Below are 25,017 nucleotides of genomic sequence, written 5' to 3' on the forward strand. Positions count from 1 at the left end.
GGTCTCACAGTAGAGTTGTATGTAGATCTGCACATACAGCTGTGTGTGTGTGTGTGTGTGTGTGTGTGTCTAACATATTAAACACTGACAATAAATATGTGAATAAACGAAAGCCGTGTGAAACGATCCAGCAGTCGGAGCGAGGACTGTGGGTCTGGCAACTGCTCCCACAGGTGAGACGACAGGTAGAAGAATAAAGAATCCAGGTAAACGTTAGACATTACAAAGTGACTGAGGCACTGTGTCCTGATTGGCTGGAAAACCAGAGAAACACAGATCACACTTGGCATTTTAAAACTTTTGAGCCCTTTAGATGGTTTTGCTATGCAGATGATATCCAAATGGACCTTCCTCTAAATTTGGATGCCCCGTCCACATTCTCACCTTTGTTTGAATGTCTGCAGGAGGTTAAAGACTGGCTATCCCAGAATTTTCTTACATGAAAGCAAAACAGAATTGTTTTTGATAGCCGCGTTCCCCTGGGCCAGCTAACTGATACAATGGGATCTTTCGCCAACCACCTTTCTCATTCTGCCAGAAACCTCACAGTGCTTGTGGATAGTTCTTTTAAAGAAGCAAGCATCCACTGCAAAGAAAAGCTTTTATCAATCATGCCGGTTCGAGTCCCGGCTTGGACAGTCTGTCGTTGTGTCCTTGGGCAAGACACTTCACCTGTTACCTACTGGTGGTGGTCAGAGGGCCCGGTGGCGCCAGTGTCCGGCAGCCTCGCCTCTGTCAGTGCGACCCAGGGTGGCTGTGGCTACATGTAGCTGCCATCACCAGTGTGTGACTGTGTGTGTGAAGTGCTTTGGGGTCCTTAGGGACTAAGTAAAGCGCTGTACAAATACAGGCCATTTACCATTTAACCAGCACCAGAAGGCACGAGCAGATCACCCCTGTCCTCGCTGACCTACACTGGCTTCCCATCAAATATCGCATTGATTTCAAAATCCTTCTGCTCACTGTTAAAATTCTAAATAACCTGGGCCCAGCTACTGAACTGAGCTTGATCTGTACAACCCAACGAGAGCACTAAGATCCTCCAGCCAACGGCTCCTAATGCGACCAAGGTCTCGTTTAAAAACCAGAGGTGAGCGTGCTTTTGCTTCTGCCCCGAGACTCTGGAATAATCTCCCAGTGGAAATCTGTACATCGGAATCAATTCAGTTGTTCAAATCCCGTTTAAAAACACTGGTTTAACTTAGCTTTTGAAAACCATTGGTGTGACTTTCATTCGGCCTGCACTACACCATGTAAATGTAAGTATCATTGATTTGTTCTGCCCGCATTGCATCGTGAAGCACTCTGATGTACACTAATAAACTTTGACTTGACCTCAGACTGAGGAACAGAAAGCATCAGCAGGTCAGAGACTCGGGGTCAGAAACCAGGTCACTGCGTATGGTCTAACAGGAAGTTACATCGCCACACAGCTTTCTGCGGTTTCCCTGCGGTCATGTGACCTTGGTGACTGATGTCAACATCCCCAAGGAGTCATGGTTTCCGCTGTGTGACCTAATGAGCTCCACGAGAAAATGTGAGGAAGTCGACCACATCAGGCCTGATGGATGAGGACGCTTCAACGCGGGCGCCTCGGCTCGCCGTTCCTCGGACTGCGACTCAAAAACTCCAGAGGAGACACTGCTGTGGACAAAAGTTTACTCCAGTTCATCAGAAGAGGATGTTTTTGTATCTTACCTGTTTAAGCTTTAAAGTTTGTGGCATTAGGGGCGTGGCCTCTTTGACGTACAGGTGGCACAGAAACTGATGTCTCACTGAGATTTTTCTTTTTCACTCACATGAGCTCGGGCGCTCGCTCTGAAGTATTTAGTGTGAGCTCGACTGTGGGCTGAGAGCGGATCAGCTGCTGTCTGAAACAGATGAATGCGTACACGTATCTAGTAGCGTGCACACATCTCATCCTCACGTTCCTGCTCTTTGGTTGGTTCTTGCATTTTGCAGCTCTGTTGCTTGTGAAGCTAACACACAAGCATTTCACTCACATGTGCTGTGACAACTCTTTGATTTGATTACAGAGAAAAGCAGCAGAAACATCTGAGCTGAACGGGCACTGATTTGATCTTTGAGTGGCCCGTGACCTCTGACCTCCTGACTGTTAGGTCTTTCTCAGTCCAGCCTCCAAAACCAAAACCAAACCAAAACCTCCAAATAATTAACTTCTAATATATTGTGTCTTTCAAGGCCTCGATGTAATCGGGACCAGTCATGTTCTACCTTTACGATGACCAGTCACGATCAGTGGTGACAGAATCGACCAATAGGAATCCACCCTGAAAAACCTCCTCGTGTTGAGCTACAGAAGCAGAATCACCAGCTGCTGCGTCACATCATGTGTGTGTTTGTAGGTCCGACTTTATCCTGTTTATTTCTGTTTTTCCAGTTTGATACCAAGCCCGTCCTGTTGAGGGTAAGTTTCCATCTTTTGTACTTCCTGCGTGCGTAACAGCGGGAGGCGTGTCCTGGTGCATGTGCTGATAGATATTTGTGGTTGTTCCTCAGATAGAGTCTGAAGCGGATCGTCAGTCAGCCTGCCCGGTGAGTCGACTTCTGCTGTTATTAATAGAAACATATGACTGTTGCTCAAAGTCTGTCACAGATTTAAAAAATCATCTTACACGTGACAAATAAACTAAAACCTGAGAAATTATATCTGTAAATGGGTTTAATAATTTCAACATAAAAGAGCCTTTATTCATGCTTTTACTTTGATGAGATTTGTAGTTCGACCTGAATGATACATGATCACAGTTTTGTAATTATATTATGATTTAGTGATTTAAACACTCGAGGACTGAAGAATGAGTGATTATTAATCTGTATGATGGAATCAGTGTTTTTGTGTGACACATGTTTGTATTATTAATAATGATTATTCAATACATTCAGACTCAGACTATGACTTTACTGACAGAAATATGAATGTGATTCTTTCAATGACATTTCAAGGATGATTTTGTACGTTTATAAATAAGTTTTAGAGAACCAGATTAAACGAGTCACGTCACAGCATCATTAGAGGAATCCACCCATATGGAAAAGAAATAGTAAAAACATATGATTTACTCATGAAAGTGGCCACTTTCTCTTTACTTTCATATATTTTGTTAGTAAGTATCCAAAACATACAAGTTTCATTATATAATTTTTCAAGGGGTCTTATATCTGTTTTCACTCTTGTATGCTTTCATACAAGTTTCACACAGGACTGATACAAACTTTATAAGATTTATATCTTTTCCATGTGGGCAATAACAGGAAACGAGGACTCATTTTACAGGAACCCGATCACAAAAGTCAAATTACAGGAGTCATGTTGAAAGAGATTATAGAACCAGATTATATGGGTCAAATCGCAGGAGGCATATTACGGCAAATTACAGGCACTGGAATACAGACTAGAGTCAGAATATAGGAGCAACAAAAAACAGATTACAGGAGTCAGATTACAGCAGTGGTTCCCAAACATTTTTTGCTGGGCCCCCCTTTGTTTTACAAGAAAAATGTTCGCGCTCCCCCCTCCCCCGCGTGCACGCGCACGCACACATCCTCCAACCACACACACATATTTTGCTCCATTAGTTTATTTCACACCTCAAACATTTAGTAAACAACTAAGCAAATACAAGTAACCTGCAATAAATTACAGGTAGTCAGAATATAAACTACTATTAGGTATGTGCCTTGATTCACGTCACGCTGTGGCCACGTTATTGTTTACATGAGATGAATTGCAGAATGATAGAGACAAATACTGTTAATCTGACTGTCTGCAGGTTTTACACACAGTTACTGTCCCTCCATTTACAAAGGCAGAGGCGTCACGCTGTGATTATTTTACATGTAGTTGTTTTTTCCTGTGTAAAAATATTCAACATTGCTGTCAATACATTTTTCAAAAAATGTCTCTCTGTGCAAAATGTGTTTAAAAACATAAACAGCTGTGGGATCCTGTTTGTCTGTGATTTGAACCGGGGGAACAAATCGTGGCAGGATCAGCCTGATATTATTTGTATCCTGTAACTTTACTGTATAAAGAGCAAACATCTCCAACATGTCAGGAGTAGTTAGTCATTACAACAAGTGTTTGTGCACTAAAAATCAAGAATGTGGGATCCTGTTTGTCCGTGATGCAAACAGCCCAGCGCTGCTCCCGATGCAGGGAAAACCAACCCTGCAGGGAGACCTACCTCTGCACCTGTGCAGGTGAAACCAAAGGGAAGATTTGCTTCATTATATTTTCTTTGGCTTAGAATGAAGTTGGTTTGGAAACATATTCAGCGACGCTTCATCTCCTGCTTTGCGTTTGTGTGGCCGCGCCGTGCTAGCAGTGTCCAAGCGTTTTGTTTCCTCCCCCTTTTCATACCGCGCCCCCCCTGCAATGGCTCTGCACCCCCCGTAGTGGGCAGCCCCACACTTTGGGAAGGTCTGGATTAGAGTAACCACACTACCAAGATTACAGAGTCATATTAGAAGAGTCAGATAATGCGATTAAAATGACAGGAGTCGGATGTTAGATGTTTGGTTTAGAAGAAACGATAATGCTATGAAGATGTTTTTACCTTCAGCCTGCGTTAATCTCTGTCTTCATGTGCAGTTTCTATAGAAATCTAGATGTGTGTATCAAGGTGTCTGCGATGTGTGGGCGTGTCTCTAGTTCCCATGGCGATTGTCTGCATACTGTGCAACATCCTGCTCCTGGTTCCTGAGCTGAAGATCCAGTTCCTGTTGGACGGTCATGTGACTAGAGAGGCGACCTGGGCCACAGGACTGTGGGGCTCTGGCTTCCTGGTGAGTGTATACATGGACTGGTTCTTAATATATATATATGTACTGCTTTAACACGCCTCATCCATGTGTGTTTGTGTATGTGGCCAAAGTAGGGATGCTACACATCGCCTCACTTTGGACCTTTCACCTCTTCTCAAAGTTAAATAAGGTCAGCTCTCATAACATGTCTGTTGTCTTCATCCGCCTCATCACAGCACAGAAACAGCTTTAGTGAAGGTTACAATGATCTTCTTATGGCCTCTCACAGTGGACTCATCTCTGTGCTTGTCCTGCTGGACCTCAGTGCAGCGTTCCCATATTTCATTGAGTGATTCAGTCACAGCTTGGGGCAGATAGCCCCCCCTCACTGAACCAGCTGCAGGTTTTCCCTCCCAGTGTTTCCAAAGCGCTTGCTCGTTATGATTTTTGTTGTTCTTCTGTTTTCTTTATAGTATTGTAGACCTGACAGCATAAAGCACCTTGAGGCGACTGTTGTTGTGATTTGGTGCTGTATAAATAAAATAGAAAGTTGCATATTAATGATCATGAACTGACCCCCCAGCCCATTGTTCCTCAGTGCTGCTGGCTTCAGTCATTATGTAAATGTGCTGTTTATAAGGTTGAAACCTGCAGTCTGAGACTGAAGACGTCAGCTGATGATGACAAAACGTTTCTCCCACTGAAAAGTCCAGATGAACAGAATGAACTTTGGGTACAGACCAATTACCTGTATCACCTGTGGTTTCAAAGGTTATTGAAAATGTTGCTGTTAAACAAGTGAAGGAACATTTGGAGAGAGCAGCTCCATCCAATGGAGCTTGAATTTAGAATAAACCAACCAAAACTGCAGAGCTAATCTATTTGCTTATATGGAATAGCATAAACACATTGACAGTGTACATGTACAATGAAGCTGTGGGTGCTCCCCATCAACTGTCCAGGTATGAAGTATAAATAGTAAGACAGCAGAGACAAATATCAGACATGAGAGACATGTAGAGAACAAGACAAAGGCACACATTAGAACAGACCTTCCCAAAGTGTGGGGCCCGCCCCCTAGGGGGGGTGCAGAGCCATTGCGGGGGGAGGGGGGGCGGGGGGGCAGTATGACAAGGGAAAAACAAACAAACAACGCTTGGACACTGCTAGCACGGGGCGGCCACACAAACGCAAAGCAGGAGACGAAGCATCGCTGAATATGTTTCCAAACCAACTTCATTCTAAACCAGAGACTAGAAAATATGATGAAGCAAATCTTCCCTTTGGCTTCACCTGCACAGGTGCAGAGGTAGGTCTCCCTGCAGGATTGGGTTTCAGGAGCAGCGCTGGGCTGTTTAAATCAAACAGGATCCCACATTCTTGATTTTTAGTTCACAAACACTTGTTGTAATGACTAACTGCTCCTGACATGTTGGAGATGTTTGCTCTTTATACAGTAAAGTTACAGGATACAAATAACATCAGGCTGATCCTGCAGCGATTTGTTCCCCCGGTTCAAATCATGAAGATGCCCCTGAGACAATCCAGCCATATCATTCATATTCATGTTTAAATAGCTGAACTTGTTTTAGTTGCTTACTGAGGATTTTGTGTGTTCCTGGTTTTATCTGCTCAGTGACTGTGGATAAAGCTGTGTGCTGGGTCTGGTACAGTACATTCAATGTTTGACCTTTGACTCATTGTAGTGACTTCATCAGTATAATTTGCTGACTGATGATGTGTTTTATGTTCCTCTTTGTGATTTGACCTCAAGTTAAAGTAGAAAAACAAAGTGTAACAGGTTAACTAGAATTTTTTAACTCTGATTTCAGGTTCTACTTGGAGCTCGAGCGTTTGTCCGGAGCAGCAGAACCCGAGGCTGCTGTGCGTTCAGGAGTCAGGTGACCTCAGGCTCCACCCCCTCTCGCACTGATGTTCATCACAGATATTTTTTATCAAAGTGGAAACCACATCTGTATTTTTCTGACACGTGTGAGCTGCTCCAGATGTTGTCAGTCATATCGCGTCTCTCTTCTCCAGATGTTGTGCCAGCTGCTTTACTCCTGCCTGTGTCTGCTCTCTGCTGCCTCCTGCTCCCTGGTCAGTGCCACTGGCCTGTCTCAGGGTCCCCTCTGCCTCTACAACGACTCCTCTGGTCCCACCTGGGGGGTCCCGCTGCAGCCCCTCCCAGGCCGGTGAGACACACACAGATGTTCTGAACTGGTTTTAGTGGTTTCCTGTCTCTCTGTCCCCAGACACTCGGAGTAATGTCAAAGATGTTTTATTTGTAGCCTCGGACAGATGTTTCCTTGTACTCTTGGGCAGATGTTTTCCTGTCTCCTCAGACACTCGGGATACCTGTTCAACAGGACTCTGTGGTCTGGGGTCTGCTTGGAGCCCAGCTCGGTGGTCCAGTGGAACGTGGTCCTGTTCAGTGTGATGGGGACTGTGAGCGGCCTGCAGACGGTCCTCTGTGGGGCCAACATCCTGAACTCCATACTGGGCCTGATTCTGGGCCAGGGCCTCTCCCACAGCAAGGTCTGTGGGCGAGCCCAGCGTTGGACCATCTATTTATAACATCGGCTCCAGATTTAGCAGCTTATTCATGCGTGTGTGTTTCTATGTTTCAGACCAGTCCAGGTTCAGCTTGACGTGGGTTCGATCCTGGGAGCTCCAACTGTGATACACAGAACTAAAATTAAAAGTCTTTCACTGATGCACTTTAGACAATCAATAGCATGAAGATCAATAACTTGAGATACCTCGACCTTACGCAGGATTGCAGTACATGTACCTTTTAATAATTATTTATTTATTTTCCTGAATAAAACTATTCAAACATCCAGTTAAGCTAAATAATCAATAATGAAATAATATCCTCGTGCTTAATAAGAGCTCAAAACTAAATCATTGATTTTTGTTTTCAAAGTTAAACTCTGATTTTTATTGATTATGTTGTTTACTGATCATTTTATTAAACTTTTTATTTATTTATTTTGATTAGCATTCAAATATCTCAGTGAATACAGAATAAATACCACAAAGAAAGCACGAGACAAGGCTAATCAAAGGTTATTGGCTGAAGCTGATGCTGTTTATGTTTTTGTGAAAATCCATAAAAACAAATAAAACTAAAAGTGTTAAAGATGTTTTAGTTGCAGAGATAATATCTGTCACAGTTCTGATTACACTGATCATTCAGATAAGAACAGCAGTGCAAACAACAACGCTCTGTATTTATTCGTGTGTTTGTGGAGTTTGCAGTGTTTCGAGGTCATGGTCCATGTGGACGATGGTCCATGTGGACGATGGTGGACGACGGTCCATGTGGACGACGGTCCATGTGGACGATGGTGGACGATGGTCCATGTGGACAATGGTCCATGTGGACGATGGTGGACGATGGTCCATGTGGACGATGGTGGACGATGGTCCATGTGGACGATGGTCCATGTGGACGATGGTGGACGATGGTCCATGTGGACGATGGTCCATGTGGACGATGGTGGACAATGGTCCATGTGGACAATGGTCCATGTGGACGACGGTCCATGTGGACGATGGTGGACGATGGTCCGTGTGGACGATGGTCCATGTGGACGATGGTGGACGATGGTCCGTGTGGACGATGGTGGACGATGGTCCGTGTGGACGATGGTGGACGATGGTCCATGTGGACGATGGTCCATGTGGACGATGGTGGACGATGGTCCATGTGGACGATGGTGGACGATGGTCCGTGTGGACGATGGTGGACGATGGTCCATGTGGACGATGGTCCATGTGGACGATGGTGGACGATGGTCCGTGTGGACGATGGTGGACGATGGTCCATGTAGACGATGGTCCATGTGGACGATGGTGGACGATGGTCCATGTGGACGATGGTGGACGATGGTCCATGTGGACGATGGTGGACGATGGTCCATGTGGACGATGGTCCATGTGGACGATGGTGGACGACGGTCCATGTGGACGATGGTGGACGATGGTCCATGTGGACGACGGTCCATGTGGACGACGGTCCATGTGGACGATGGTCCACGTGGCGTCTTTGCACCCTGACCCATCCTGTTGTGTCTCAGTCTGTTTTACCTGCAAGCTTGCAGCACATAAAGCTGAGTTTTCCCAGTTCTGCCTCCTGTATTTGGGTGCATTATGACTCCAGCTCCACCCTGTCTGGGGGTTTGCAGGACTGTGTTGCTGACATAAAACTGTGGTTGGTGCTCAGCTTTTTAAACTTGAATGCACCAACAAACACTATTACACTATTCAGACTCTCGCTCCTCTTTTAAGGACGACCTTGGCCCTGAATGTGACCTCAGATGGAGCAGGGCTCAGACGCACGGCTCCAAGTGAACTCCACTGCATTAATGTGTGAGTGATTAATGTCAGATGTGTGGGTCACGTCCTGACAACGCACGTAGACAAGTACCATACACACACAGAGGCGCGATGGATCATGGCTCAGGTTTCTTTTTTAATCGTGACAAACAGGAAGTAGAGCCGTGAGGATGAAAGTGGAGTCAGACTCGGGTTCAGCAGCTAAATGCAGCAGCTGTTTCAGAGCTGCGTCTGCAGCAGCGTGTCCCACACTCCCTGTGACAGCAGGCTCTGCTGAGGCAGGTGGGCTGGTTAATGGGTTGTGAGGGTGGAGTTAAAATGGGGTTGTCTTCCTGATCTGACTGTAGGTGGTGTGTTTGAGGGCAGGCTCAGTCTAGTTACGCTCGCCGTCTCAGTGTAGCGCCTCCCTGTGGGCTGATGTGGAGCTGGGGCGGTCGATGCCTTCGTGGTGCAGGTCCTCCTCTGTAAGCCGTGACGCTTCAGCAGCAGCTGATGAACACCTGAGAACACAGCACACTGAGGGCTAACGTGTGACTGACTGCTCATCACACCCGAAAACACAAACCGGTCAACAACACAATGCTTTTTCCTCCAATCAGACCTGAACTCTGCTCACAGCCTTTCAAAGATCAAATACTCGGACTACAGACGGCCTCGGGCTTCCTGTAAGCTGTTCAGACTATAACTGCCACAAACAGGCGAGGCGTGCGACTTTCAAACGAGTCGATCTCTTTATAATCGAGTTCTGGACGACAGGAAACCAGGATATTTGCGTCACTGCCACATCATTAGGAAGTGTAATAATTTAAGCTTTGAGGATTTAATCCTGATTTCTGATCTGCAGCTGATTTTAAAGTTGTTCACCGTGTTGCACCCCCGCCTCTGAGAGCCAACCAGCAGAGCTGTGGGACCGTAGCTCCACTGGAAGCTTCCCGAGGATCTAAAAACTAGTCGACACCTCCACGAGAGGGGAGACTGTCTGCATTTGCATGCATGTACTGTGGACTGATGTGGGATTTGGATATGAGTTCTGAAACTACGCTGGGGCGGCTGTATTTGTATTAGTATAATGTTGCTTATTGATGATGTATTTCTGCTTGTTATTTACCTGCCCAAGCTCTGCAGGAGGGAATTAGCTAGCAGCTGAAACTGGTCTCGTGTATTTTTCTCTGTTGTTTGTTTCGTACATGGACCCTGACAGTAAATTTAAACTAAATGAAGACTGGTTTGTGTGAAGCTTCAACGATTTACAGGAAAAAGACTCCAAAGCCAGACTAAAGATTGTGTTGTGGAGGTTTTCCATTTAAATAAAGCCTGCAGACGAGCGGTGAGCGGTAGCTAACAATCTTTAATCCAAACAGAACGAACAGAAAACCAGGCTTGTGGAGCCTCATGACCGCGGGGCAGACAGCAGAGTCTGAGCCTAGCATGGCTCTCAGTTAAACACCTTCAGGAACAAAAGGCAGTACAGCTGATTCACACCTGAAGGTTCACACTCCCCTGTTACCTCCCAGAGTCCTCGAAGAGACCAAAGACTCTTCCTGTGGAGTTTCTGCTTCCTTACTACACCATCTGTCTTACTGCATGGGTGTGAGACATGTTACAATCCAGTGGCACCAAGGCATTAATAAAGTAATGTGATTAATACATAAGTAAGAGAAATTCCTGTACAATCGTTAATAAGAAAAACTGTCAGCTGAAGAAATAAAGAAGAACACCCTGCTCCATCCTACTCCGGCTTCCTGTCTCTGCTGACCGACACGCCCACAGCACCCAGCCTCACTCTCTGATTTGCAGCTGCAGACTGACCCTCGCTGCCCCCCGTGACCTCCACGACGCCGTTCACACGCTCTTCCTTCAAGATTACCTCTGCTTCATTTTCTGCACCATGTTTGAACAGTTTCGACTGAAGCTGATATGAGCGACGGAAAGCAGTTTGTGTCCACGTGTCTTGTTTCCCCGCTTTGTTGTCCTTGTGTTCAGTGTCATGTCTCCCAGCCCGTTGTGTCCTCTGCTCTGTAGTTTGATCCGTGTCTCGTCTCCCATTGTCCCTGTTCACTTGTTTAGTCCGAGTGTCTTACTCTGCCTATTTCCTGTTTTATTTTGACAGTCCCGTGTTCCATGTTCGGTGTGTTTGCTTCCCCTGTGGAGTCACGTTCATCTGTCAGCTGGTTCCATCGTTACCTTTCTGTGTATCTACGCCCTCTGTCTCCCTCTGCTGGTCGTCCGATCACCTGCTGAGCTCCTCATGTCTCATATCTGTTTCCTAGTGTTCCTGGTTTTCATGTATTTATTTTCCCAGTTCAGGTTTTTGCGATTAGTTTCTCTTTTTCGTGTGTGGTTCATGTTTGCGGCCATAATCAAAGACACGTTTTCTGTTCAAATGTTTCCACGTTTCGTGTGTCTGTCTTTGGGTCCACTGCTGTCCACAGACCATGACAACATGAGCTGAAGCTCAGGAGGGCTCAGAGACACCAACAGGTGCAGAGGGCTGATTGATCAATCATCACACAAGTATTTTTATTATTTATTTTTTATTATTTATTTTGTCTGCTGCCCGTCATAGCCCCCTTGTCAAACCCTGTTGCCACACCCCTTGACACATATCTCTGCTCAAAGTGCCAAAACCTCAGCCGGTGAGTGTCTGATTTCTATTTATTCGTGTGGTGTTTCTGCTCCTCCGCCCCCTTGCTCTTGAATTACTTTCCAAATATACTGTATGTCTAAAACACAAAGCAGGCTGCCTGTCTAGGGGAGCTGTCAGGAGGCTGTCGTGTTGGTCTGCTGTGCCTGGCATACACACTGTCTTATGAATTCAAAAATATCTGTAAAACTGTGCGTGTAGCTGTCTGTGTGTACACATGTTTACCTTTGATTACACATCAGCATGTAGGTGGCACAGCTTTGATGACATGTTAAACACAACACTGCAAAAATGAAAAGAGGCACCGATGAGAAATGATCTTTACAAGTCTGTGCAATTTTTAGTTGATATATAAACATGCAGCCAGCATGGATTCATGTGCATGATGTGACTTTAACCACATAAAAAGATCCAATTCACCAGCCAGAGTTTCTCAGCTTTTTCATGTAAAGGTTTTGGTCTAACCAGCCCTCTGTGCTGATTTAACATCACCATTTCTCCCTGTCCTTAATCAGGCTCTCATCATGTTTCCTGCACTCCATGGATGATTCACTGTCAGTCAGATCTGAACGTGGACAGCCTCTCAAGGACTTGTTTTCTGTCTAGAAGTTCTGCAACATCTTCCAGCCTTTTAAGATGAAGCAAAATTATTCCAGGAGCTCGAGAGATGAAGGGGGCATATTATAATATCACAGAAGACTTCTCTCTGACAAACCTTCTCCATGGTGCTGCTCTGCAGGTCACTGACGGTTGAAGACGAAAGAGCCTGGGTAAAAGAAAGAGGAGAAAGAAAAACAGCGGGGAGGAGGGACGGGGTAAAGGGCAAAAAACAAACAAAACAAACAGACAAAAATCCATCCATCAATCACCTGGATCACCTGTTGAGAAAGAAAAAAGAAAACAAGCAGAAGAAAACGAGAGCAATACAATAAACAACATCATCACAATGATCTATGGGAATATGACAGTAAATACTAAATATTAAACATTATTGTGCAGCACGTAAGATCGACAGCACAGTGTGCTTTGAGGTAGGAGCCAAAAAGGGTGTAGTTTGTGTGTGTGAGCACCCGTGTGTACACCTGTGAGCATGGACGCTTGTTTTTAAAAGGCTCCTTCATGTAATGATCTGCTAGAGGGTGTGGGGGGGGCCACAGCCCCGTCCTCCAGGGCATGAAGCAGGTATGGAGGAGATCAAGACTCCAGACATCCAGAGGCCCCCAGAACACAAGAGACCAAGAAGACCAACAGAGGGGCAGCTGCACCACTGTCCCAGAAAGAGCTGAGGAGAGTCCCAGATGAGGGGTCACTCAGCAGCCGCGGAGCAGAAGCCAGGGGGGGTTGCAGTGACGTGCCCGTGAACTCCACCGGCAGCCAGCTGTGCCAGAGTGACCGAGCCCCAGGCCGAGAGGCCGAGGGCACCCCACCCCCGAAGGGGCCAGAGCGAGCCCCAGGCTCCAGGCCCCAACAAGCAGCCGCCAAAGAGTGAGCCGGTGTGTACCCGGACGCCCACCCCCGGACACAAAGAACCACCAACGCACCGACGTCTGAGGGCGTCTGCCACTGGCAGGGGGAGTGGTGGGGGGGAGATAGGCCTCCTTGGAGGGCCTGAGACAACCCCAGTCACCTCACAAATTCTAAGAGCTTAATTCCTGCTCACCCTTCAGTCACCATGAATTCCCCGTCGCTCAGCCATCGGACCACGACCTCGCTCCTTCTCCACCTGATTTTCCCCTAGCAGCTCGGGATCCACCAACTGATCTTCCTAGTGGAGCCGCTGCGGTGTGCCCCACTGCAGCCGGCCCGTCCGGCGCCTCTTCCAGCAGCCGTCCTTGCGGCGCAGCCATCAGCTCAGCCATTTGCATTCCCTGGAACTCCTCTCTCCGCTCCATTCAACAATACAGAGGCTCCGCTTCCCCGCAATACTTCAACCTCCAATCCGCTAGAGGACGATCTCCTCCCAGTAAAAGTTCTCAGCAGGACTCCACTCCGGATCACCCTGAGGCGCGTCTCCAGCCCCGCGGAGCTTCCTGGAAACACAATCGATCTCAGCGTTCAACTCCGAGGTCGCGTGGCCGTTCCCACGCTCCGGTGAGGTCTCCCGAAGCTTCTTTGCCCACGAATATCTCTGACTGCACTGTCGCCCGTCTCCAACGAGCCCTGGAAGAGAGAGGCATTCACTTTTGCCAATCCGATAACAGGGCTACATTATTCAGTTTCTTCTTAACATCTCAGTAACATCTAACAAAAACAGGCTTAATAATGACAATAACTGAACTAAAATCACAATCAGAAACATCCAGGTGGCTAAATATGCATTATACGTTTTACAGTGTTGGAAAGAAATGACACCCACCTCTCCCACAGGGGAACTGTAGAAAAGGGGAGGGGCAAAGGGGTACACTGTATTTATAGGGCTGCACCAAAGAAGAAGAAGAGAATGAGGCGGGGCTCTAACTGATACTGAACATAACTACAGGATGGGAGGTCCTAACAGTCAGGCATAAAAGGAGCAGTTTGTGTGATTATAACAATGTGATTTATGACCCTGTTACATACGCACAGTCGTAAATTCCCACAGTGTGCGCTATGTGCTTCGAATATTGTGTGTAGAACCTTCTCACATGACCTTTAACCTTTAACCTGTGAGCTGCCTGAGAGTCGTCCTACCGCCATGTTCAAGGTGAAGTTTCTATCATCCCCAGTAAGCCCCTCCCATCAGCGGGTTGGATAATCAGAGTCATGAATGCAGGTGAGTTCGGACTACAAGGTGTGACCTCAGTACATCTCACCTGCCTGCAGACACACCTGCTCACACCTGACTGAAGTCACACAGTAAACAGGAAGCAGAGGAGCCGAGTCATGTGTCGAGTTTGAAATCAGCCATTTCCTCTGATTCTTTATGTGCAGCCCAGCAGCTAAGAGTGCGTGTGGTCATGTGATCATGTGGTCACGCGCTGCACCTGCTGAGTCACTCTGCAAACAGTGAACACACCTGTTCAGCCAATCACATTAATTCCCTCTGATCTGATTTCAGGCCTCCTTCATCAGGCTGTGGGACAGGAAGTGTTCATGTTTCCATGGAAACAGCTGTAACAGCAGCACTGAGCGCGAGACACCAAATGATTGGCTGTAATTCAAACTTTAAAACTTTCTCCGGCTCATCATCAGTTTTGTTTCAGTAAAACAAAACGAGTTTCATTTAAACCTTTGAGGTTTTCACCGTTCAGCACAACTCTCTCTATGTGTGTGTCTGAGTGTGAGTGACGTCTGGTGTGGGCGTGGCCTCGCTCGCCGCACCTGTCTTAGGTAAATGTAAGTGCGACAGAGCATAGAACACGGAAGTGAGCGTGTGGCCGGAGGCTCGCTGCGCTGTTTCCTGATTATTGGAGCTTTGTATTGATTGTTGATGATGACTGGGGGCGCGACCCTGATCCCGCTGAAGCTGCTCGCGCTCGGGCTCGTGCTGGCTTCGGGTGTGGCTACGGACTGCAGTTGGGACCGGTCCACCGACCCCAACCAGGTCCCGGATTTCGAGGCTGGCGGAGCGCGGCTGCTGGAAAATGTGATGGAGCTCGATCCCAAGAGCTGCCGGGCGATGTGCTGCGCGCTCCCGGACTGCGACCTGGCTGTGATCGGGTTTCCGGCGGACGGACCGACCCACTGCAAGCTGGTGGGCTGTGGGGACGGCCACGACGCCTGCGCACTTCGTCCCAGTAGCCAGTTTGAGGTTTACCGTAAGCTCGTGGCGGAAAAGGCCGACGGAGAGGCGCAGGAGGGCGGCCAGGAGGAGAACAACGTGCCGCAGGTGCAGCGCTGGGAGCCGCGGAGCAACGAGTCTAACAACAGTAAGAAGCTTTGATTATCGATTATTGATCGACAGGCAGAGCCGTAATGGAGCTGACAGATCAGGCTGAGCATAACTGATCCTTTACCTAATCGATAGATGGCTCATTGATCAGTCTGCAGGGAGAAACCTGATCAGTTTAACTTGATTATTGGTCGTCATCATTATTATTATTGATTTCCTCCTTCGTGCTTCAGCTGAAGACTTTCAAAATAAAAGAAACAAAAGAAGGCGGAGTCAGAGCTGACTCAGTAATGACCTCATTCACTGAAACCTTTCAGAAGACTGAGCTCATACTTCCTGATCAACAACAGAATTGGCGTGTGAATCTGTGGGCGGGGCATTTAGTGCCTCATTGTTGTTGACCAATGCTGCCCATCCTGTTCTGCTGCATTGTTACCTGCACAGGTGAACTGCAGACACAAACACGTGACCTGTGGCTTCTTTGTGACTCTGTCACGGTGATGCTTCATCATATTCACACTAATCGTCAACAGGAAGCGCCAAACATGGACTGAACCGTCATTATTATAATAATGATAAAAACAAGTGAAGTCACAGAGAAACTGACCTTTGACCTTTTTAGTCTAACGTGACAGATGAGGCTTTCAGCTGCTCAGTGATTACCTGAAACACAGAGAGCTTTATGAGCACAAGGTGAGTGAAGAAGAGACCCGCAGTGCATCATGGGAACCCTGGCAGCCTCTCTCGGTCGAGCACCTCTGAGAGTTAATGACCTGCTCTCATTTGTTTCCTTGTTAATGTGACACCATGCCCTACCTGGAATCCACCTGTGCAGGTATTTTACAGGCTGTTTGTTCTCCGAGAGGTTGGACCGGTCGGGCTGGTTCACCTGAGAGGAGGCGGAGCCCTCACCTGTTTGTTTGAAGGTGATTTCAACACCTGAGGGTTTTTGAGTCCATCTACTGTCCAGTTTATTTTGCTGGCACACCCATAATGCACCTGGTTTTCTGGATTAACTCATTGGTGTTACCTGATACGTCAACACTCACCATGGCAGCGCCTCCACCGTGGCTCACAGATGGCTGCAGACTCTTGAACTCAGCCAATCAGAGAGCGCCGAAAGATTACCAGAGCTGTTATTGATGGTGTCTCCGTTGTCTCTCTCAGTTCGCTGTCGCTTGCCGATGAAGGTGGGCCCGTGTCGCGCTGCCTTCCCACGCTTCTTCTACAACGTGACGAGCGGGAACTGCAGCGGCTTCGTGTACGGCGGCTGCGAGGCCAACGGAAACCACTTTGAGTCTCAGGAGGAGTGTGAGGCCACCTGCTCCGGGGTCACAGGTAAACTTCCTGTTTATGTTTGTTTAAAGGGACAGTGCCTATTCAATGACACGGGGATATAGATTCATCGTAGACTGTGAGGATGAGGCGCACAGGCGGATTTCGCCTGCAGGTTGAAAAAACGACACATGTGAGCGTCATTAAAACACAGATCCACGGCACACGTTCCAGATGTGAAACCACTCATTTAAAGTCACACAGACTAATGACGTGTTTGATCATCGGTAACCAACGTTTGATAGAGCACACAGACTGTGGGGGGGGGTGACAGCTCTGGCTGTGACAGCTGTGGGGTCAAAGTTCACAGCACAAATCTTCGTCACCTCCGTGTTTCTGAATCAAACATCAGCAGCTGAGCGGCTCGCATCTTCTCCCATCTGAGATGATTTGATTGGACAATCAGATCAGGTGACTTTTCCTGTCAGACACTGGATTTTCAGATTATTACGACTTAAAGGCACCATAATCACAGAGGACACACACACAGTATCAAAGGTGTGTTTACTCACGCAGCTTTGACAGTAAAAACATTAAAATCTGATCTAAAGAATGTAAAAGGGGCGGGGCTAACAGTGTTTGTACCTGAGTGAACCAGAGCTGGGTCAGTTTAATGTTTGTGTTCCAGGTAAACCAGAGAACACCTGGTTTACTTCAACCTGCTGGACCAGTGGAGTGTGTCCTCTCACCATCAGCTTTCCTTTAAAAGGACAGCTTTGGTTACCTGTACTCAGCTGTAATCAGCTGATGAGTTTATAAAAGCAGCACTGTAAAACCACATGACAGCATTCATGCCCCCGATTGGTTGAGTGTTCAACTGGAAAGACGGGCATTCTTCATTTAGGTGCTGCACCTGGTTACACCTGTGGAGCACACCTGGTCAAAGTAAACTGTGTGTTTTTCCAGGCCCAGTTCTCCCTGATGAGTCCACTCCGGCTCCTCCTCCTGTTAAAGCTCCTCGGAACGCTCCAGATGTTGTGTTTGACTCTGATCCAGAATCTGCTGACTTTGACAAATCTGGTAACGCCACCCGACTCACCAACCAATCGCTGATCAATAACACTGATCATTTATAACACCTGTCACTACTGCAGTACTACCAGCAGTCCCACTCAAGTTACCTTTGAAAAGTACTTCTTCTAGAGGAAGATGCAGTGCTGCCACCTGCTGGACAACCAGGTTTAAACAGCACTGCAGTGTGGCTGTGAACAGGAAGTTTTTGTCAGTTTTATGCAAAATAAAAAAAATTGCCTTTAAATGTAATTTTAGACAAAAAGTAAAACGCAGGTATACAAGTACAGGTAGGAACAGGAAGTAAAACTGAGGTCTGAAAACAGGAAGTGACTAACTGCCTTTCTTTCTCCCTCCTGCAGAGGGAACTGCCGAGGGGAATGGTATGATATCCTTTTACTCTTTTACAAACATGAAACTTTTACCTGCCTGTACATCTGCTCTCCATATAAGTGACACCTGTGTGGTGTTGTCCAATCAGAGCACTGCGAGGCGAAGCCTGAAACAGGTCCCTGCAGAGCATCGCTGAGGCACTGGTACTACAACCGAGAGACGGGAAACTGTGAGGTGTTCATTTACGGAGGCTGCAGAGGAAACAAGAACAACTACCTAACCGAAGAGAGCTGCATGCAGACCTGCACAGGTGAGTGACACATGCACATCAGCTGAGGGTACCTGCACAGGTGAGAGATCCAAGATCCTCACCTGTCGGGCAGGTGGAAGAGCGTCCGCTGACGTGTTTGTCTTCTGCAGTGTCCGTCCTTCCATCCTCTAAGAAATCCGCAGCTGAGGACTCCTCAGACAACAAGGGTAAGAAATGAAACGCACCCTTGCTGCAGCATGTCACCTGACTGTGGGTGGAGCTAGAACACACATGATTAGGTCGATGACTGCTGCTGGCACGGCGCAGTTGCATTGTGGGTAATGTAGGCAGCAGCTGGAGGAGAGTGTGATTGCGCCTGTGTGTGTTACAGGGACGTGCACAGAGAAGCCGGAGCCCGGGCCCTGCCGTGCCGCCTTCGCCATGTTCTACTACGATCTCGACTCCGCCTCCTGCCGGCCCTTCATATATGGCGGTTGCCGTGGCAATAACAACCGGTATGGCAGCGAGGATGAGTGCATGAGTAGCTGCAGTGGAGGTAAAGAGACACCGCCTACATCCATCCTAAAGTGGCCGTCGTCACGGTGAAGCCTGACCTCTGCTTCTCTTTCAGGTCGGCGTGACTTTCATGATAAAAACCATCAAGTCCAAACCCACTGGACCGCAGGTGAGTGTGTGTTTGTGAGTGTCTGTGTGTGTGTTTGTGAGTGTCTGTGTGTGTGTGTGTGTGTGTGTGTGTGTGTGAGTGTGTGAGTGAGTGTCTGTGTGTGTGTGTGTGTGTGTGTGTGAGTGTGTGAGTGAGTGTCTGTGTGTGTGTGTGTCTGCCTGCGTGTCTGTGTGTGTCTGCCTGCGTGTGTGTGTGTGTGTGTGTCTGCCTGCATGTGTGTGTGTGTGTGTGTCTGCCTGCGTGTGTGTGTGTGTGTGTGTCTGCCTGCGTGTGTGTGTGTGTGTGTGTCTGCCTGTGTGTGTGTGTGTGTCTGCCTGTGTGTGTGTGTGTGTGTGTGTCTGCCTGTGTGTGTGTGTCTGAGTGTGTGTGTGTCTGCCTGTGTGTGTGTGTCTGAGTGTGTGTGTGTCTGCCTGTGTGTGTGTGTGTGTCTGAGTGTGTGTGTGTGTCTGCCTGTGTGTGTGTTTGTGTCTGAGTGTGTGTGCCTGTGTGTGTGTGTGTTTGTCTGCCTGTGAGTGTGTGTGTGTGTGTGTGTGTGTGTGTATGTGTGTATGTGTGTGTGTCTGTGAGTGTGTGTGTGTGTGTGTGTGTGTGTGTGTGTGTGTGTGTCTGAGTGTGTGTGTGTGTGTGTGTGTGTGTGTGTGTGTCTGCCTGTGTGTGTGTGTGTGTGTGTGTGTCTGCCTGTGTGTGTGTGTGTGTGTGTGTGTCTGCCTGTGTGTGTGTGTGTGTGTGTGTGTTTGTCCAACAACGGCTCTGCAGCACAAATAAACACAGCTCTGCAGAGAACCTTTCACAATAAAAGCTCTGAGTTTCATCTTCATCTCCTGCAGCCTTCTTCCTCTTCGTCACGCTGACAGCCATCTCTGCCCTGCTGCTGGCCACACTCATCATCATCACGCTGAGACGGCACCGCCTCTCCCGCCGCCGGTCCTTCAGGTAATAGAACGCTGCCCATCTAGACTCGGGTGGGGTTGGTCGGTGGGTGGCAGACTTGACGTGCAGGAGCTGTTTCAGTGACTTCTCTTCCTGTTTCCTGTCTCTCAGCGATAAGGAGGAGTTGCTTCCAGATGACCAGGCGTCCGTAGACTCCCTCCCCCTCCCTGAGAGCCCCAAACTGGATCAGAAGGCCTGAGGGGGCGTGGCTGAGTGTGGGGGCAGGGCTTGTTGTGATGCTGCTGTCAGAGACGCTCAGCTAAATAAAACATCCCCTTTCCTTCGTGTTGCAGCACAATTACACTGCGTCTGTTACTGAGTAATCAATCACTGTATCGATCTGCACTGATCACAGCTTTAACTTCCTGATATTAAAGGAGCAGTTTTCTAATTTAACCAAACACATTAGTGAGAAATTTGATGAAGAGCTTTAGTTTATGTTTTCTTTTTTTACATAATCAATCACTGTGTGAAGCTTCAGATTACCCTCATCCAGCAAAACATCTGAACCAATAATCAAAGTGAATCTCAGTCGGGTCAGCTGATCTGTACCTCACAGCTGATCAAACAGTTTTCTAATTTGAACATGAAATTGATCAGAAATGTTGTAGAAGGCAATAATTACTGAAGTGACTGATCATAACTCAATATTGACGATTAACAGAACATCACCTCGGTGCAGTGACACACCTGACAGGTGCTGAGGAGTCACTTTAAAAGAACATTTGGTGATGATGTGATCACAGCAGCAAGCAGCTGATTGGACCATCCGTGCTCTGGTGTGTACTAACCCCCTCACAGATGCTCCTCCCAGCTAACGCAGGTACCATCCAATGGAGCTGAATCTGATTCTCAGACTGTAGTTCTGTCACTCAGGTGTGCATCGTGTGGGCGGAGTCAGTTTGAGCTTCTATGTGGAGGGAGTAGTACACAGCAGTGACACAGCAGCCCTTTAACCTCGTGCACCTGTGCCAGGTGTGTTACTCTGTGTCAACATAGATGTTTGTTGATCATGAGCCGTGATGTCATCGATTCCATTGATCAGTAATAGTTTTTTCCAGCATTCCAGTTTTGTGTTAACAATAAAATTGTTTCTCATGCTTAAATAAATGGAGGGGGGTCTTTGATCATCTCAGGGTCTGTGGCGGTACTATTTTCTAACTAATTACAGCATATCCTTTCGCCCAGCGGTGGGCTCAGAGAAGAATGTGGTGCAGGTGTTTCTGCACCTGCAGCTCCTTCCTGGTTCACACCTGTAACTAAAGCGTGTGTGATCAGCTCAGGGGTGTTTAATCAGAGCTTTCAGTGCAGCGTCGCCTTCGGCTGGATGCTAGAGGACTTTAGCTCACTCAGATTATTGATCAGACCCTAACCTGAGGTCAAACTGAGCGCACTACGTGTCCCACAATGCACCTGGGGACTTGATGGCTCCCCCTGCTGGGGAAGCTGCACTGGGCCTATTAAGGTGATTGTTTGTTTGTTTGTTTGTTTTAACACTGTTTTATCTTTATTAGCTGTAAACTGTGTGGGGTTTAAGAAAACTCATAATAAACTTTTATTTTACTCTGAAAATCTCTTTCACATTTTGTATTGATCCTCAATGTAATAAATAATCTGATTATTTCATTGATTGTGTGATTAATTGATAAGAGCTGATGAGGGACCTGCTCCAAGAAGTGGGGTGGACAAACTTGGGGTGCGTTGCACCTCCAACATCCATTCCTAACCTCTTTTCCTGGAATTCTTTGGAAAATAAAGAGCTGTGCGCTGAAAATCTGAACTCTCCTCGATGGTGTGACATCGATGTCTGCCATGTTGAAACTGCAGTGTGCAGAAGATGGACTACAATACGTGCATCTTACTTCACCACGTGTTCTGCTATTTCATGGATGTCATATAAACGAGAACAGCTGGGAAAATATCCTTCGTTACAAAGGCTGGAATTTGAGGAAGCAACAGTTGGTGTTGCTGCTGGACAGTTTATTTTCAGGTGGGAGGTGTCATCAGGACGCGTCCTTAAAGTCTTCATCAGTGTCACGCTGCGTGTTCAGAGGCGAGCCCACTGATTGGTCCTCAGCAACACTGTTTTCATTAAGGAAGGCCTGTTCAGTGTTCTTCATGCAGACTGAACAGGAAGTAGTTTTCATTCCAGCAGTGTGAGGCTCAGAGTCCAGCTGCGAGTGTAACAGCGATGATAGTGGAACTATTAATATATCAGCAGCTCATGGACTCAATGGAAAATGCAGTGATGATAAACATTTATCTGATCTGCTGCACTTTGGTTATCATATCCATGTTTTCATGCACAGTCAGCGTTTTCTCAAAGGACGGTCCGGTGTGCCCTACTCTAAAGGAAGCAATAAAGGAAGCATTGAAGCTCCTTTCCTTGGTGTTTGGAGGAGCTCTGATTGTTACCAGCATGCAGACACTTACGGGTCACGCCTCCCAGTGAGGAACCTTCCACAACAAAATGGACAATAGGAATGCACCCTTTGTTCCTGATTAGTCGGTTTGATCAGCTTCAAGTATCATCTTGAGAACGACATCATCACCGGAGCGCTGATACAAGGATTCGCCATGAAAACGGGAAAAGAGCAGCACCTCCATCTGAATCGAGAGGAGCAGGAGAGTCAGTCCTGCACAGATCAGCTGTGCTGGAGCCCTCAGACGCCTCCACCTGTAATCACTGAATCAGCTGACCATCACACAGGTGAGACACACCTGCGGTGTGTGTGCGTGCTATGCTTAGACGCTACCTGTGGGTTAAGGTTAGCCAGCTGTGCCAGAGTGACCGAGCCCCAGGCCGAGAGGCCGAGGGCACCCCACCCCCGAAGTGGCCCGAGCGAGCCCCAGGCTCCAGGCCCCGATAAGCAGCCACCAAGGAGTGAGCCGGTGTGTACCTGGACGCCCATCCCCGGACACAAAGAACCACCAACGCACCGATGTCTGAGGGCGTCTGCCACCGGCAGGGGGAGTGGTGGGGGGACACAGGCCTCTTATTTATTTCCTAATACTGTGACACCTTCTATGGAAGTTTGTGGAGCTCCAGTTTTTGTCAGACGTCCTTTTAAACTCTCTCAAGGTAGATCCCATCTCCAGATCGGATCAGGAATTATGTGACAGGCCACTTACCAGAGTGCAATCTGTCAGCTCAATAAATCTCCTGGAGCAGATGGACTCGTGGCTGAAGTTATTCTCTGATGAGCCAGCTCCCTTCTTATTGCAGCTTTATATAGAAAGTTTACAAAACCACCCCAGCAACTCTACCTCGGGGTATAACCCGTCTTGGTCACTGACGACTGGCGTCCTAATTGTTTACTGAACAATGATCTCAAAATTCTAGCATTAATTAAAATCCGTTATTGATGAGACACAATCAGGTTTCATGAGAAACATATAAAAAATAACATAAGGCTCATTTTGGACATTCTGATAAATTTGGGTTTGGTAGAAACGTCATTGCTGATGTTTGAACTAAAGCACTGCATTAAACTGTGGCTCGACTCTCAGCTTCAATATCTGCAGAAGACATCATCAAGGACGTCCCGTCGCCACATGTCTGCTTCTTCCTGTTTGTCGGCTCGGAGACTGTCACTACAATCTGGGCTCATCGGGGGTTTGAGTCCACTCCTCGAGGGCCTGAAACCTTTACAGGTGTTGCTGCAGCACACCTGAGTAACATCAGCAGGTCGTTAGCAACACCTGACTGCACGCTCAGCCCCGAACCCTGAACCCGAATCCCGATGATCATCATGTTACTCAGGTGTGCTGCAGCAGCAGGTTTCCTCAAGGAGTTTGTGACTTAACTGATGTTGATACAATCAGCAGACGATACAAGTTTGGAGCCAGATTTCATTTAGCTATTAAAACACTTCACGTCTCCTACAGAGCAGCAGGTCTCTGTCTTCACATCAATCAATGTGAGATTTGATTGTTCGGTATCGTTCTCACTAAAACCAACAGAGGCTCATTAAACTTCAGCTTCACTGAGCTCGGTCTCTGAGAGGCTTCAGTCCTCATGCAGCGGCGTCTCCAGGTGAGCTGTGGAGCTGGGAACGGATCCTCTTCAGCTCATGAGAATCAAAGAAATCTGCAGTGAAAAAGCAAAGATGAGGCTGATTTTCATAAAGAAATCTTCAATGATGAACTCTTATGAAAACGCTGCTCTGTCTTCTTTCCTCCTCTCTAAACAACACATTTATTATTACTCAGCTTCCTACAAGCATGTGTGATGTCATCTTCCTCTAAAACTGGAGCTTTTATTTCTTTGTCTGTAATTCTGATGTTGTTGAAACTGTGATGAAGAGTCCGAGCTCTGTTCCAGGAGGATCCTGTTTCTAAGCACACGCAGTCTTCTGTTGGAATCGCCTTTAATCAGGACCACATCAAGACAACAAGTTGTGAAACATTGTGTGTATGTATTTCATGTAATCTGTGTGCGACTGAGGCAGCTGCTGCGCTTTGTTCTTTTGTGGAATAAAGTTTTGTGTTTTTTAACTGGGAAGTACAAGCTTTTCAGAGCTGAACACCTGCCGTGTTGTGCCAAAAAGTGATTTCCAATGTTTCTGTGTGTTTTTTTGTGAGTAATATTTTTACGTATGTTGGTAAATAGACTTTGGTGAACAGAGGGGTTATATATAAAATTTAAAAATTACATGTTTTTCAAGTATCTTTATAACTCCATAAAAATGTGTTTTTAACAGTAATGTCAAGGAGATTTATTTAACTGGAAAAATAAAGGATATATAAAAGTCACTGCCAAAAACTGATTGCCACGTCTACCTTGTGACAGGAATGTTGGCTGTCAAGATGACTTGATGTCATTCATGAGGGAAACATTTGACATATATTTCACATATTATAGACCAACAAGTGATTTATAGCAGTTTAAATACGAGCAATCAGTT

General features: G+C 47.1%; 3 protein-coding genes across 6 annotated transcripts; 2 read left to right on the forward strand and 1 right to left on the reverse strand.

The window, feature by feature from the left end:
- The first annotated feature begins 323 nt into the window (after positions 1-323).
- On the forward strand, positions 324-8,133 carry LOC146502803 (transmembrane 4 L6 family member 5). 3 transcript variants are annotated; one of them, XM_085183827.1, is made up of 5 exons: positions 324-4,809; positions 6,600-6,668; positions 6,808-6,962; positions 7,113-7,305; positions 7,398-8,115. In XM_085183827.1, exons 1-5 carry the CDS (start codon positions 4,633-4,635, stop codon positions 7,416-7,418), a joined length of 615 nt encoding a protein of 204 aa, XP_085039953.1. In that variant the 5' UTR covers positions 324-4,632; the 3' UTR covers positions 7,419-8,115. The 3 variants fall into 3 exon arrangements, with proteins under 3 accessions (XP_085039953.1, XP_085039951.1, XP_085039952.1); XM_085183825.1 differs by having other exon boundaries at positions 6,600-6,962; positions 7,398-8,133; XM_085183826.1 differs by having other exon boundaries at positions 7,113-7,449.
- Positions 8,005-15,003, reverse strand: LOC146502804 (uncharacterized). Of its 2 annotated transcripts, XM_085183824.1 has the most exons (3): positions 14,548-15,003; positions 12,471-13,915; positions 8,005-12,383 (listed from the first exon to the last, which is right to left on the reverse strand). In XM_085183824.1, the coding sequence occupies exon 3, from the start codon at positions 8,794-8,796 to the stop codon at positions 8,005-8,007; it is 792 nt and encodes a 263-aa protein (XP_085039950.1). In that variant the 5' UTR covers positions 8,797-12,383; positions 12,471-13,915; positions 14,548-15,003. The 2 variants fall into 2 exon arrangements, with proteins under 2 accessions (XP_085039950.1, XP_085039949.1); XM_085183823.1 differs by having other exon boundaries at positions 8,005-13,915.
- Positions 15,004-15,045: 42 nt separating this feature from the next.
- spint2 (serine peptidase inhibitor, Kunitz type, 2) lies at positions 15,046-21,736 on the forward strand. The gene is made up of 10 exons (XM_085183812.1): positions 15,046-15,603; positions 16,734-16,904; positions 17,808-17,921; positions 18,275-18,295; positions 18,394-18,555; positions 18,666-18,722; positions 18,887-19,051; positions 19,127-19,180; positions 20,008-20,113; positions 20,222-21,736. The coding sequence occupies exons 1-10, from the start codon at positions 15,165-15,167 to the stop codon at positions 20,307-20,309; spliced, it is 1,377 nt and encodes a 458-aa protein (XP_085039938.1). The 5' UTR covers positions 15,046-15,164; the 3' UTR covers positions 20,310-21,736.
- The last annotated feature ends 3,281 nt before the right edge of the window (positions 21,737-25,017 follow it).

Source organism: Neolamprologus multifasciatus, chromosome 14, assembly GCF_963576455.1.
Source record: "Neolamprologus multifasciatus chromosome 14, fNeoMul1.2, whole genome shotgun sequence".
NCBI classification, from domain to species: domain Eukaryota; kingdom Metazoa; phylum Chordata; class Actinopteri; order Cichliformes; family Cichlidae; genus Neolamprologus; species Neolamprologus multifasciatus.

Coding starts and splice junctions, on each gene's coding strand:
- LOC146502803 (XM_085183825.1), top strand. CDS start 4,633: ATGTGTGTATCAAGGTGTCTGCGATGTGTGGGCGTGTCTCTAGTTCCC. Junction 4,810..6,599: donor TGTGGGGCTCTGGCTTCCTG/GTGAGTGTATAC, acceptor CTCTGATTTCAG/GTTCTACTTGGAGCTCGAGC. Junction 7,306..7,397: donor AGGGCCTCTCCCACAGCAAG/GTCTGTGGGCGA, acceptor TCTATGTTTCAG/ACCAGTCCAGGTTCAGCTTG.
- LOC146502804 (XM_085183824.1), bottom strand. CDS start 8,796: ATGGACCGTCGTCCACATGGACCGTCGTCCACATGGACCATCGTCCAC.
- spint2 (XM_085183812.1), top strand. CDS start 15,165: ATGATGACTGGGGGCGCGACCCTGATCCCGCTGAAGCTGCTCGCGCTC. Junction 18,296..18,393: donor GGGAACTGCCGAGGGGAATG/GTATGATATCCT, acceptor TTGTCCAATCAG/AGCACTGCGAGGCGAAGCCT. Junction 18,723..18,886: donor GGACTCCTCAGACAACAAGG/GTAAGAAATGAA, acceptor TGTGTGTTACAG/GGACGTGCACAGAGAAGCCG.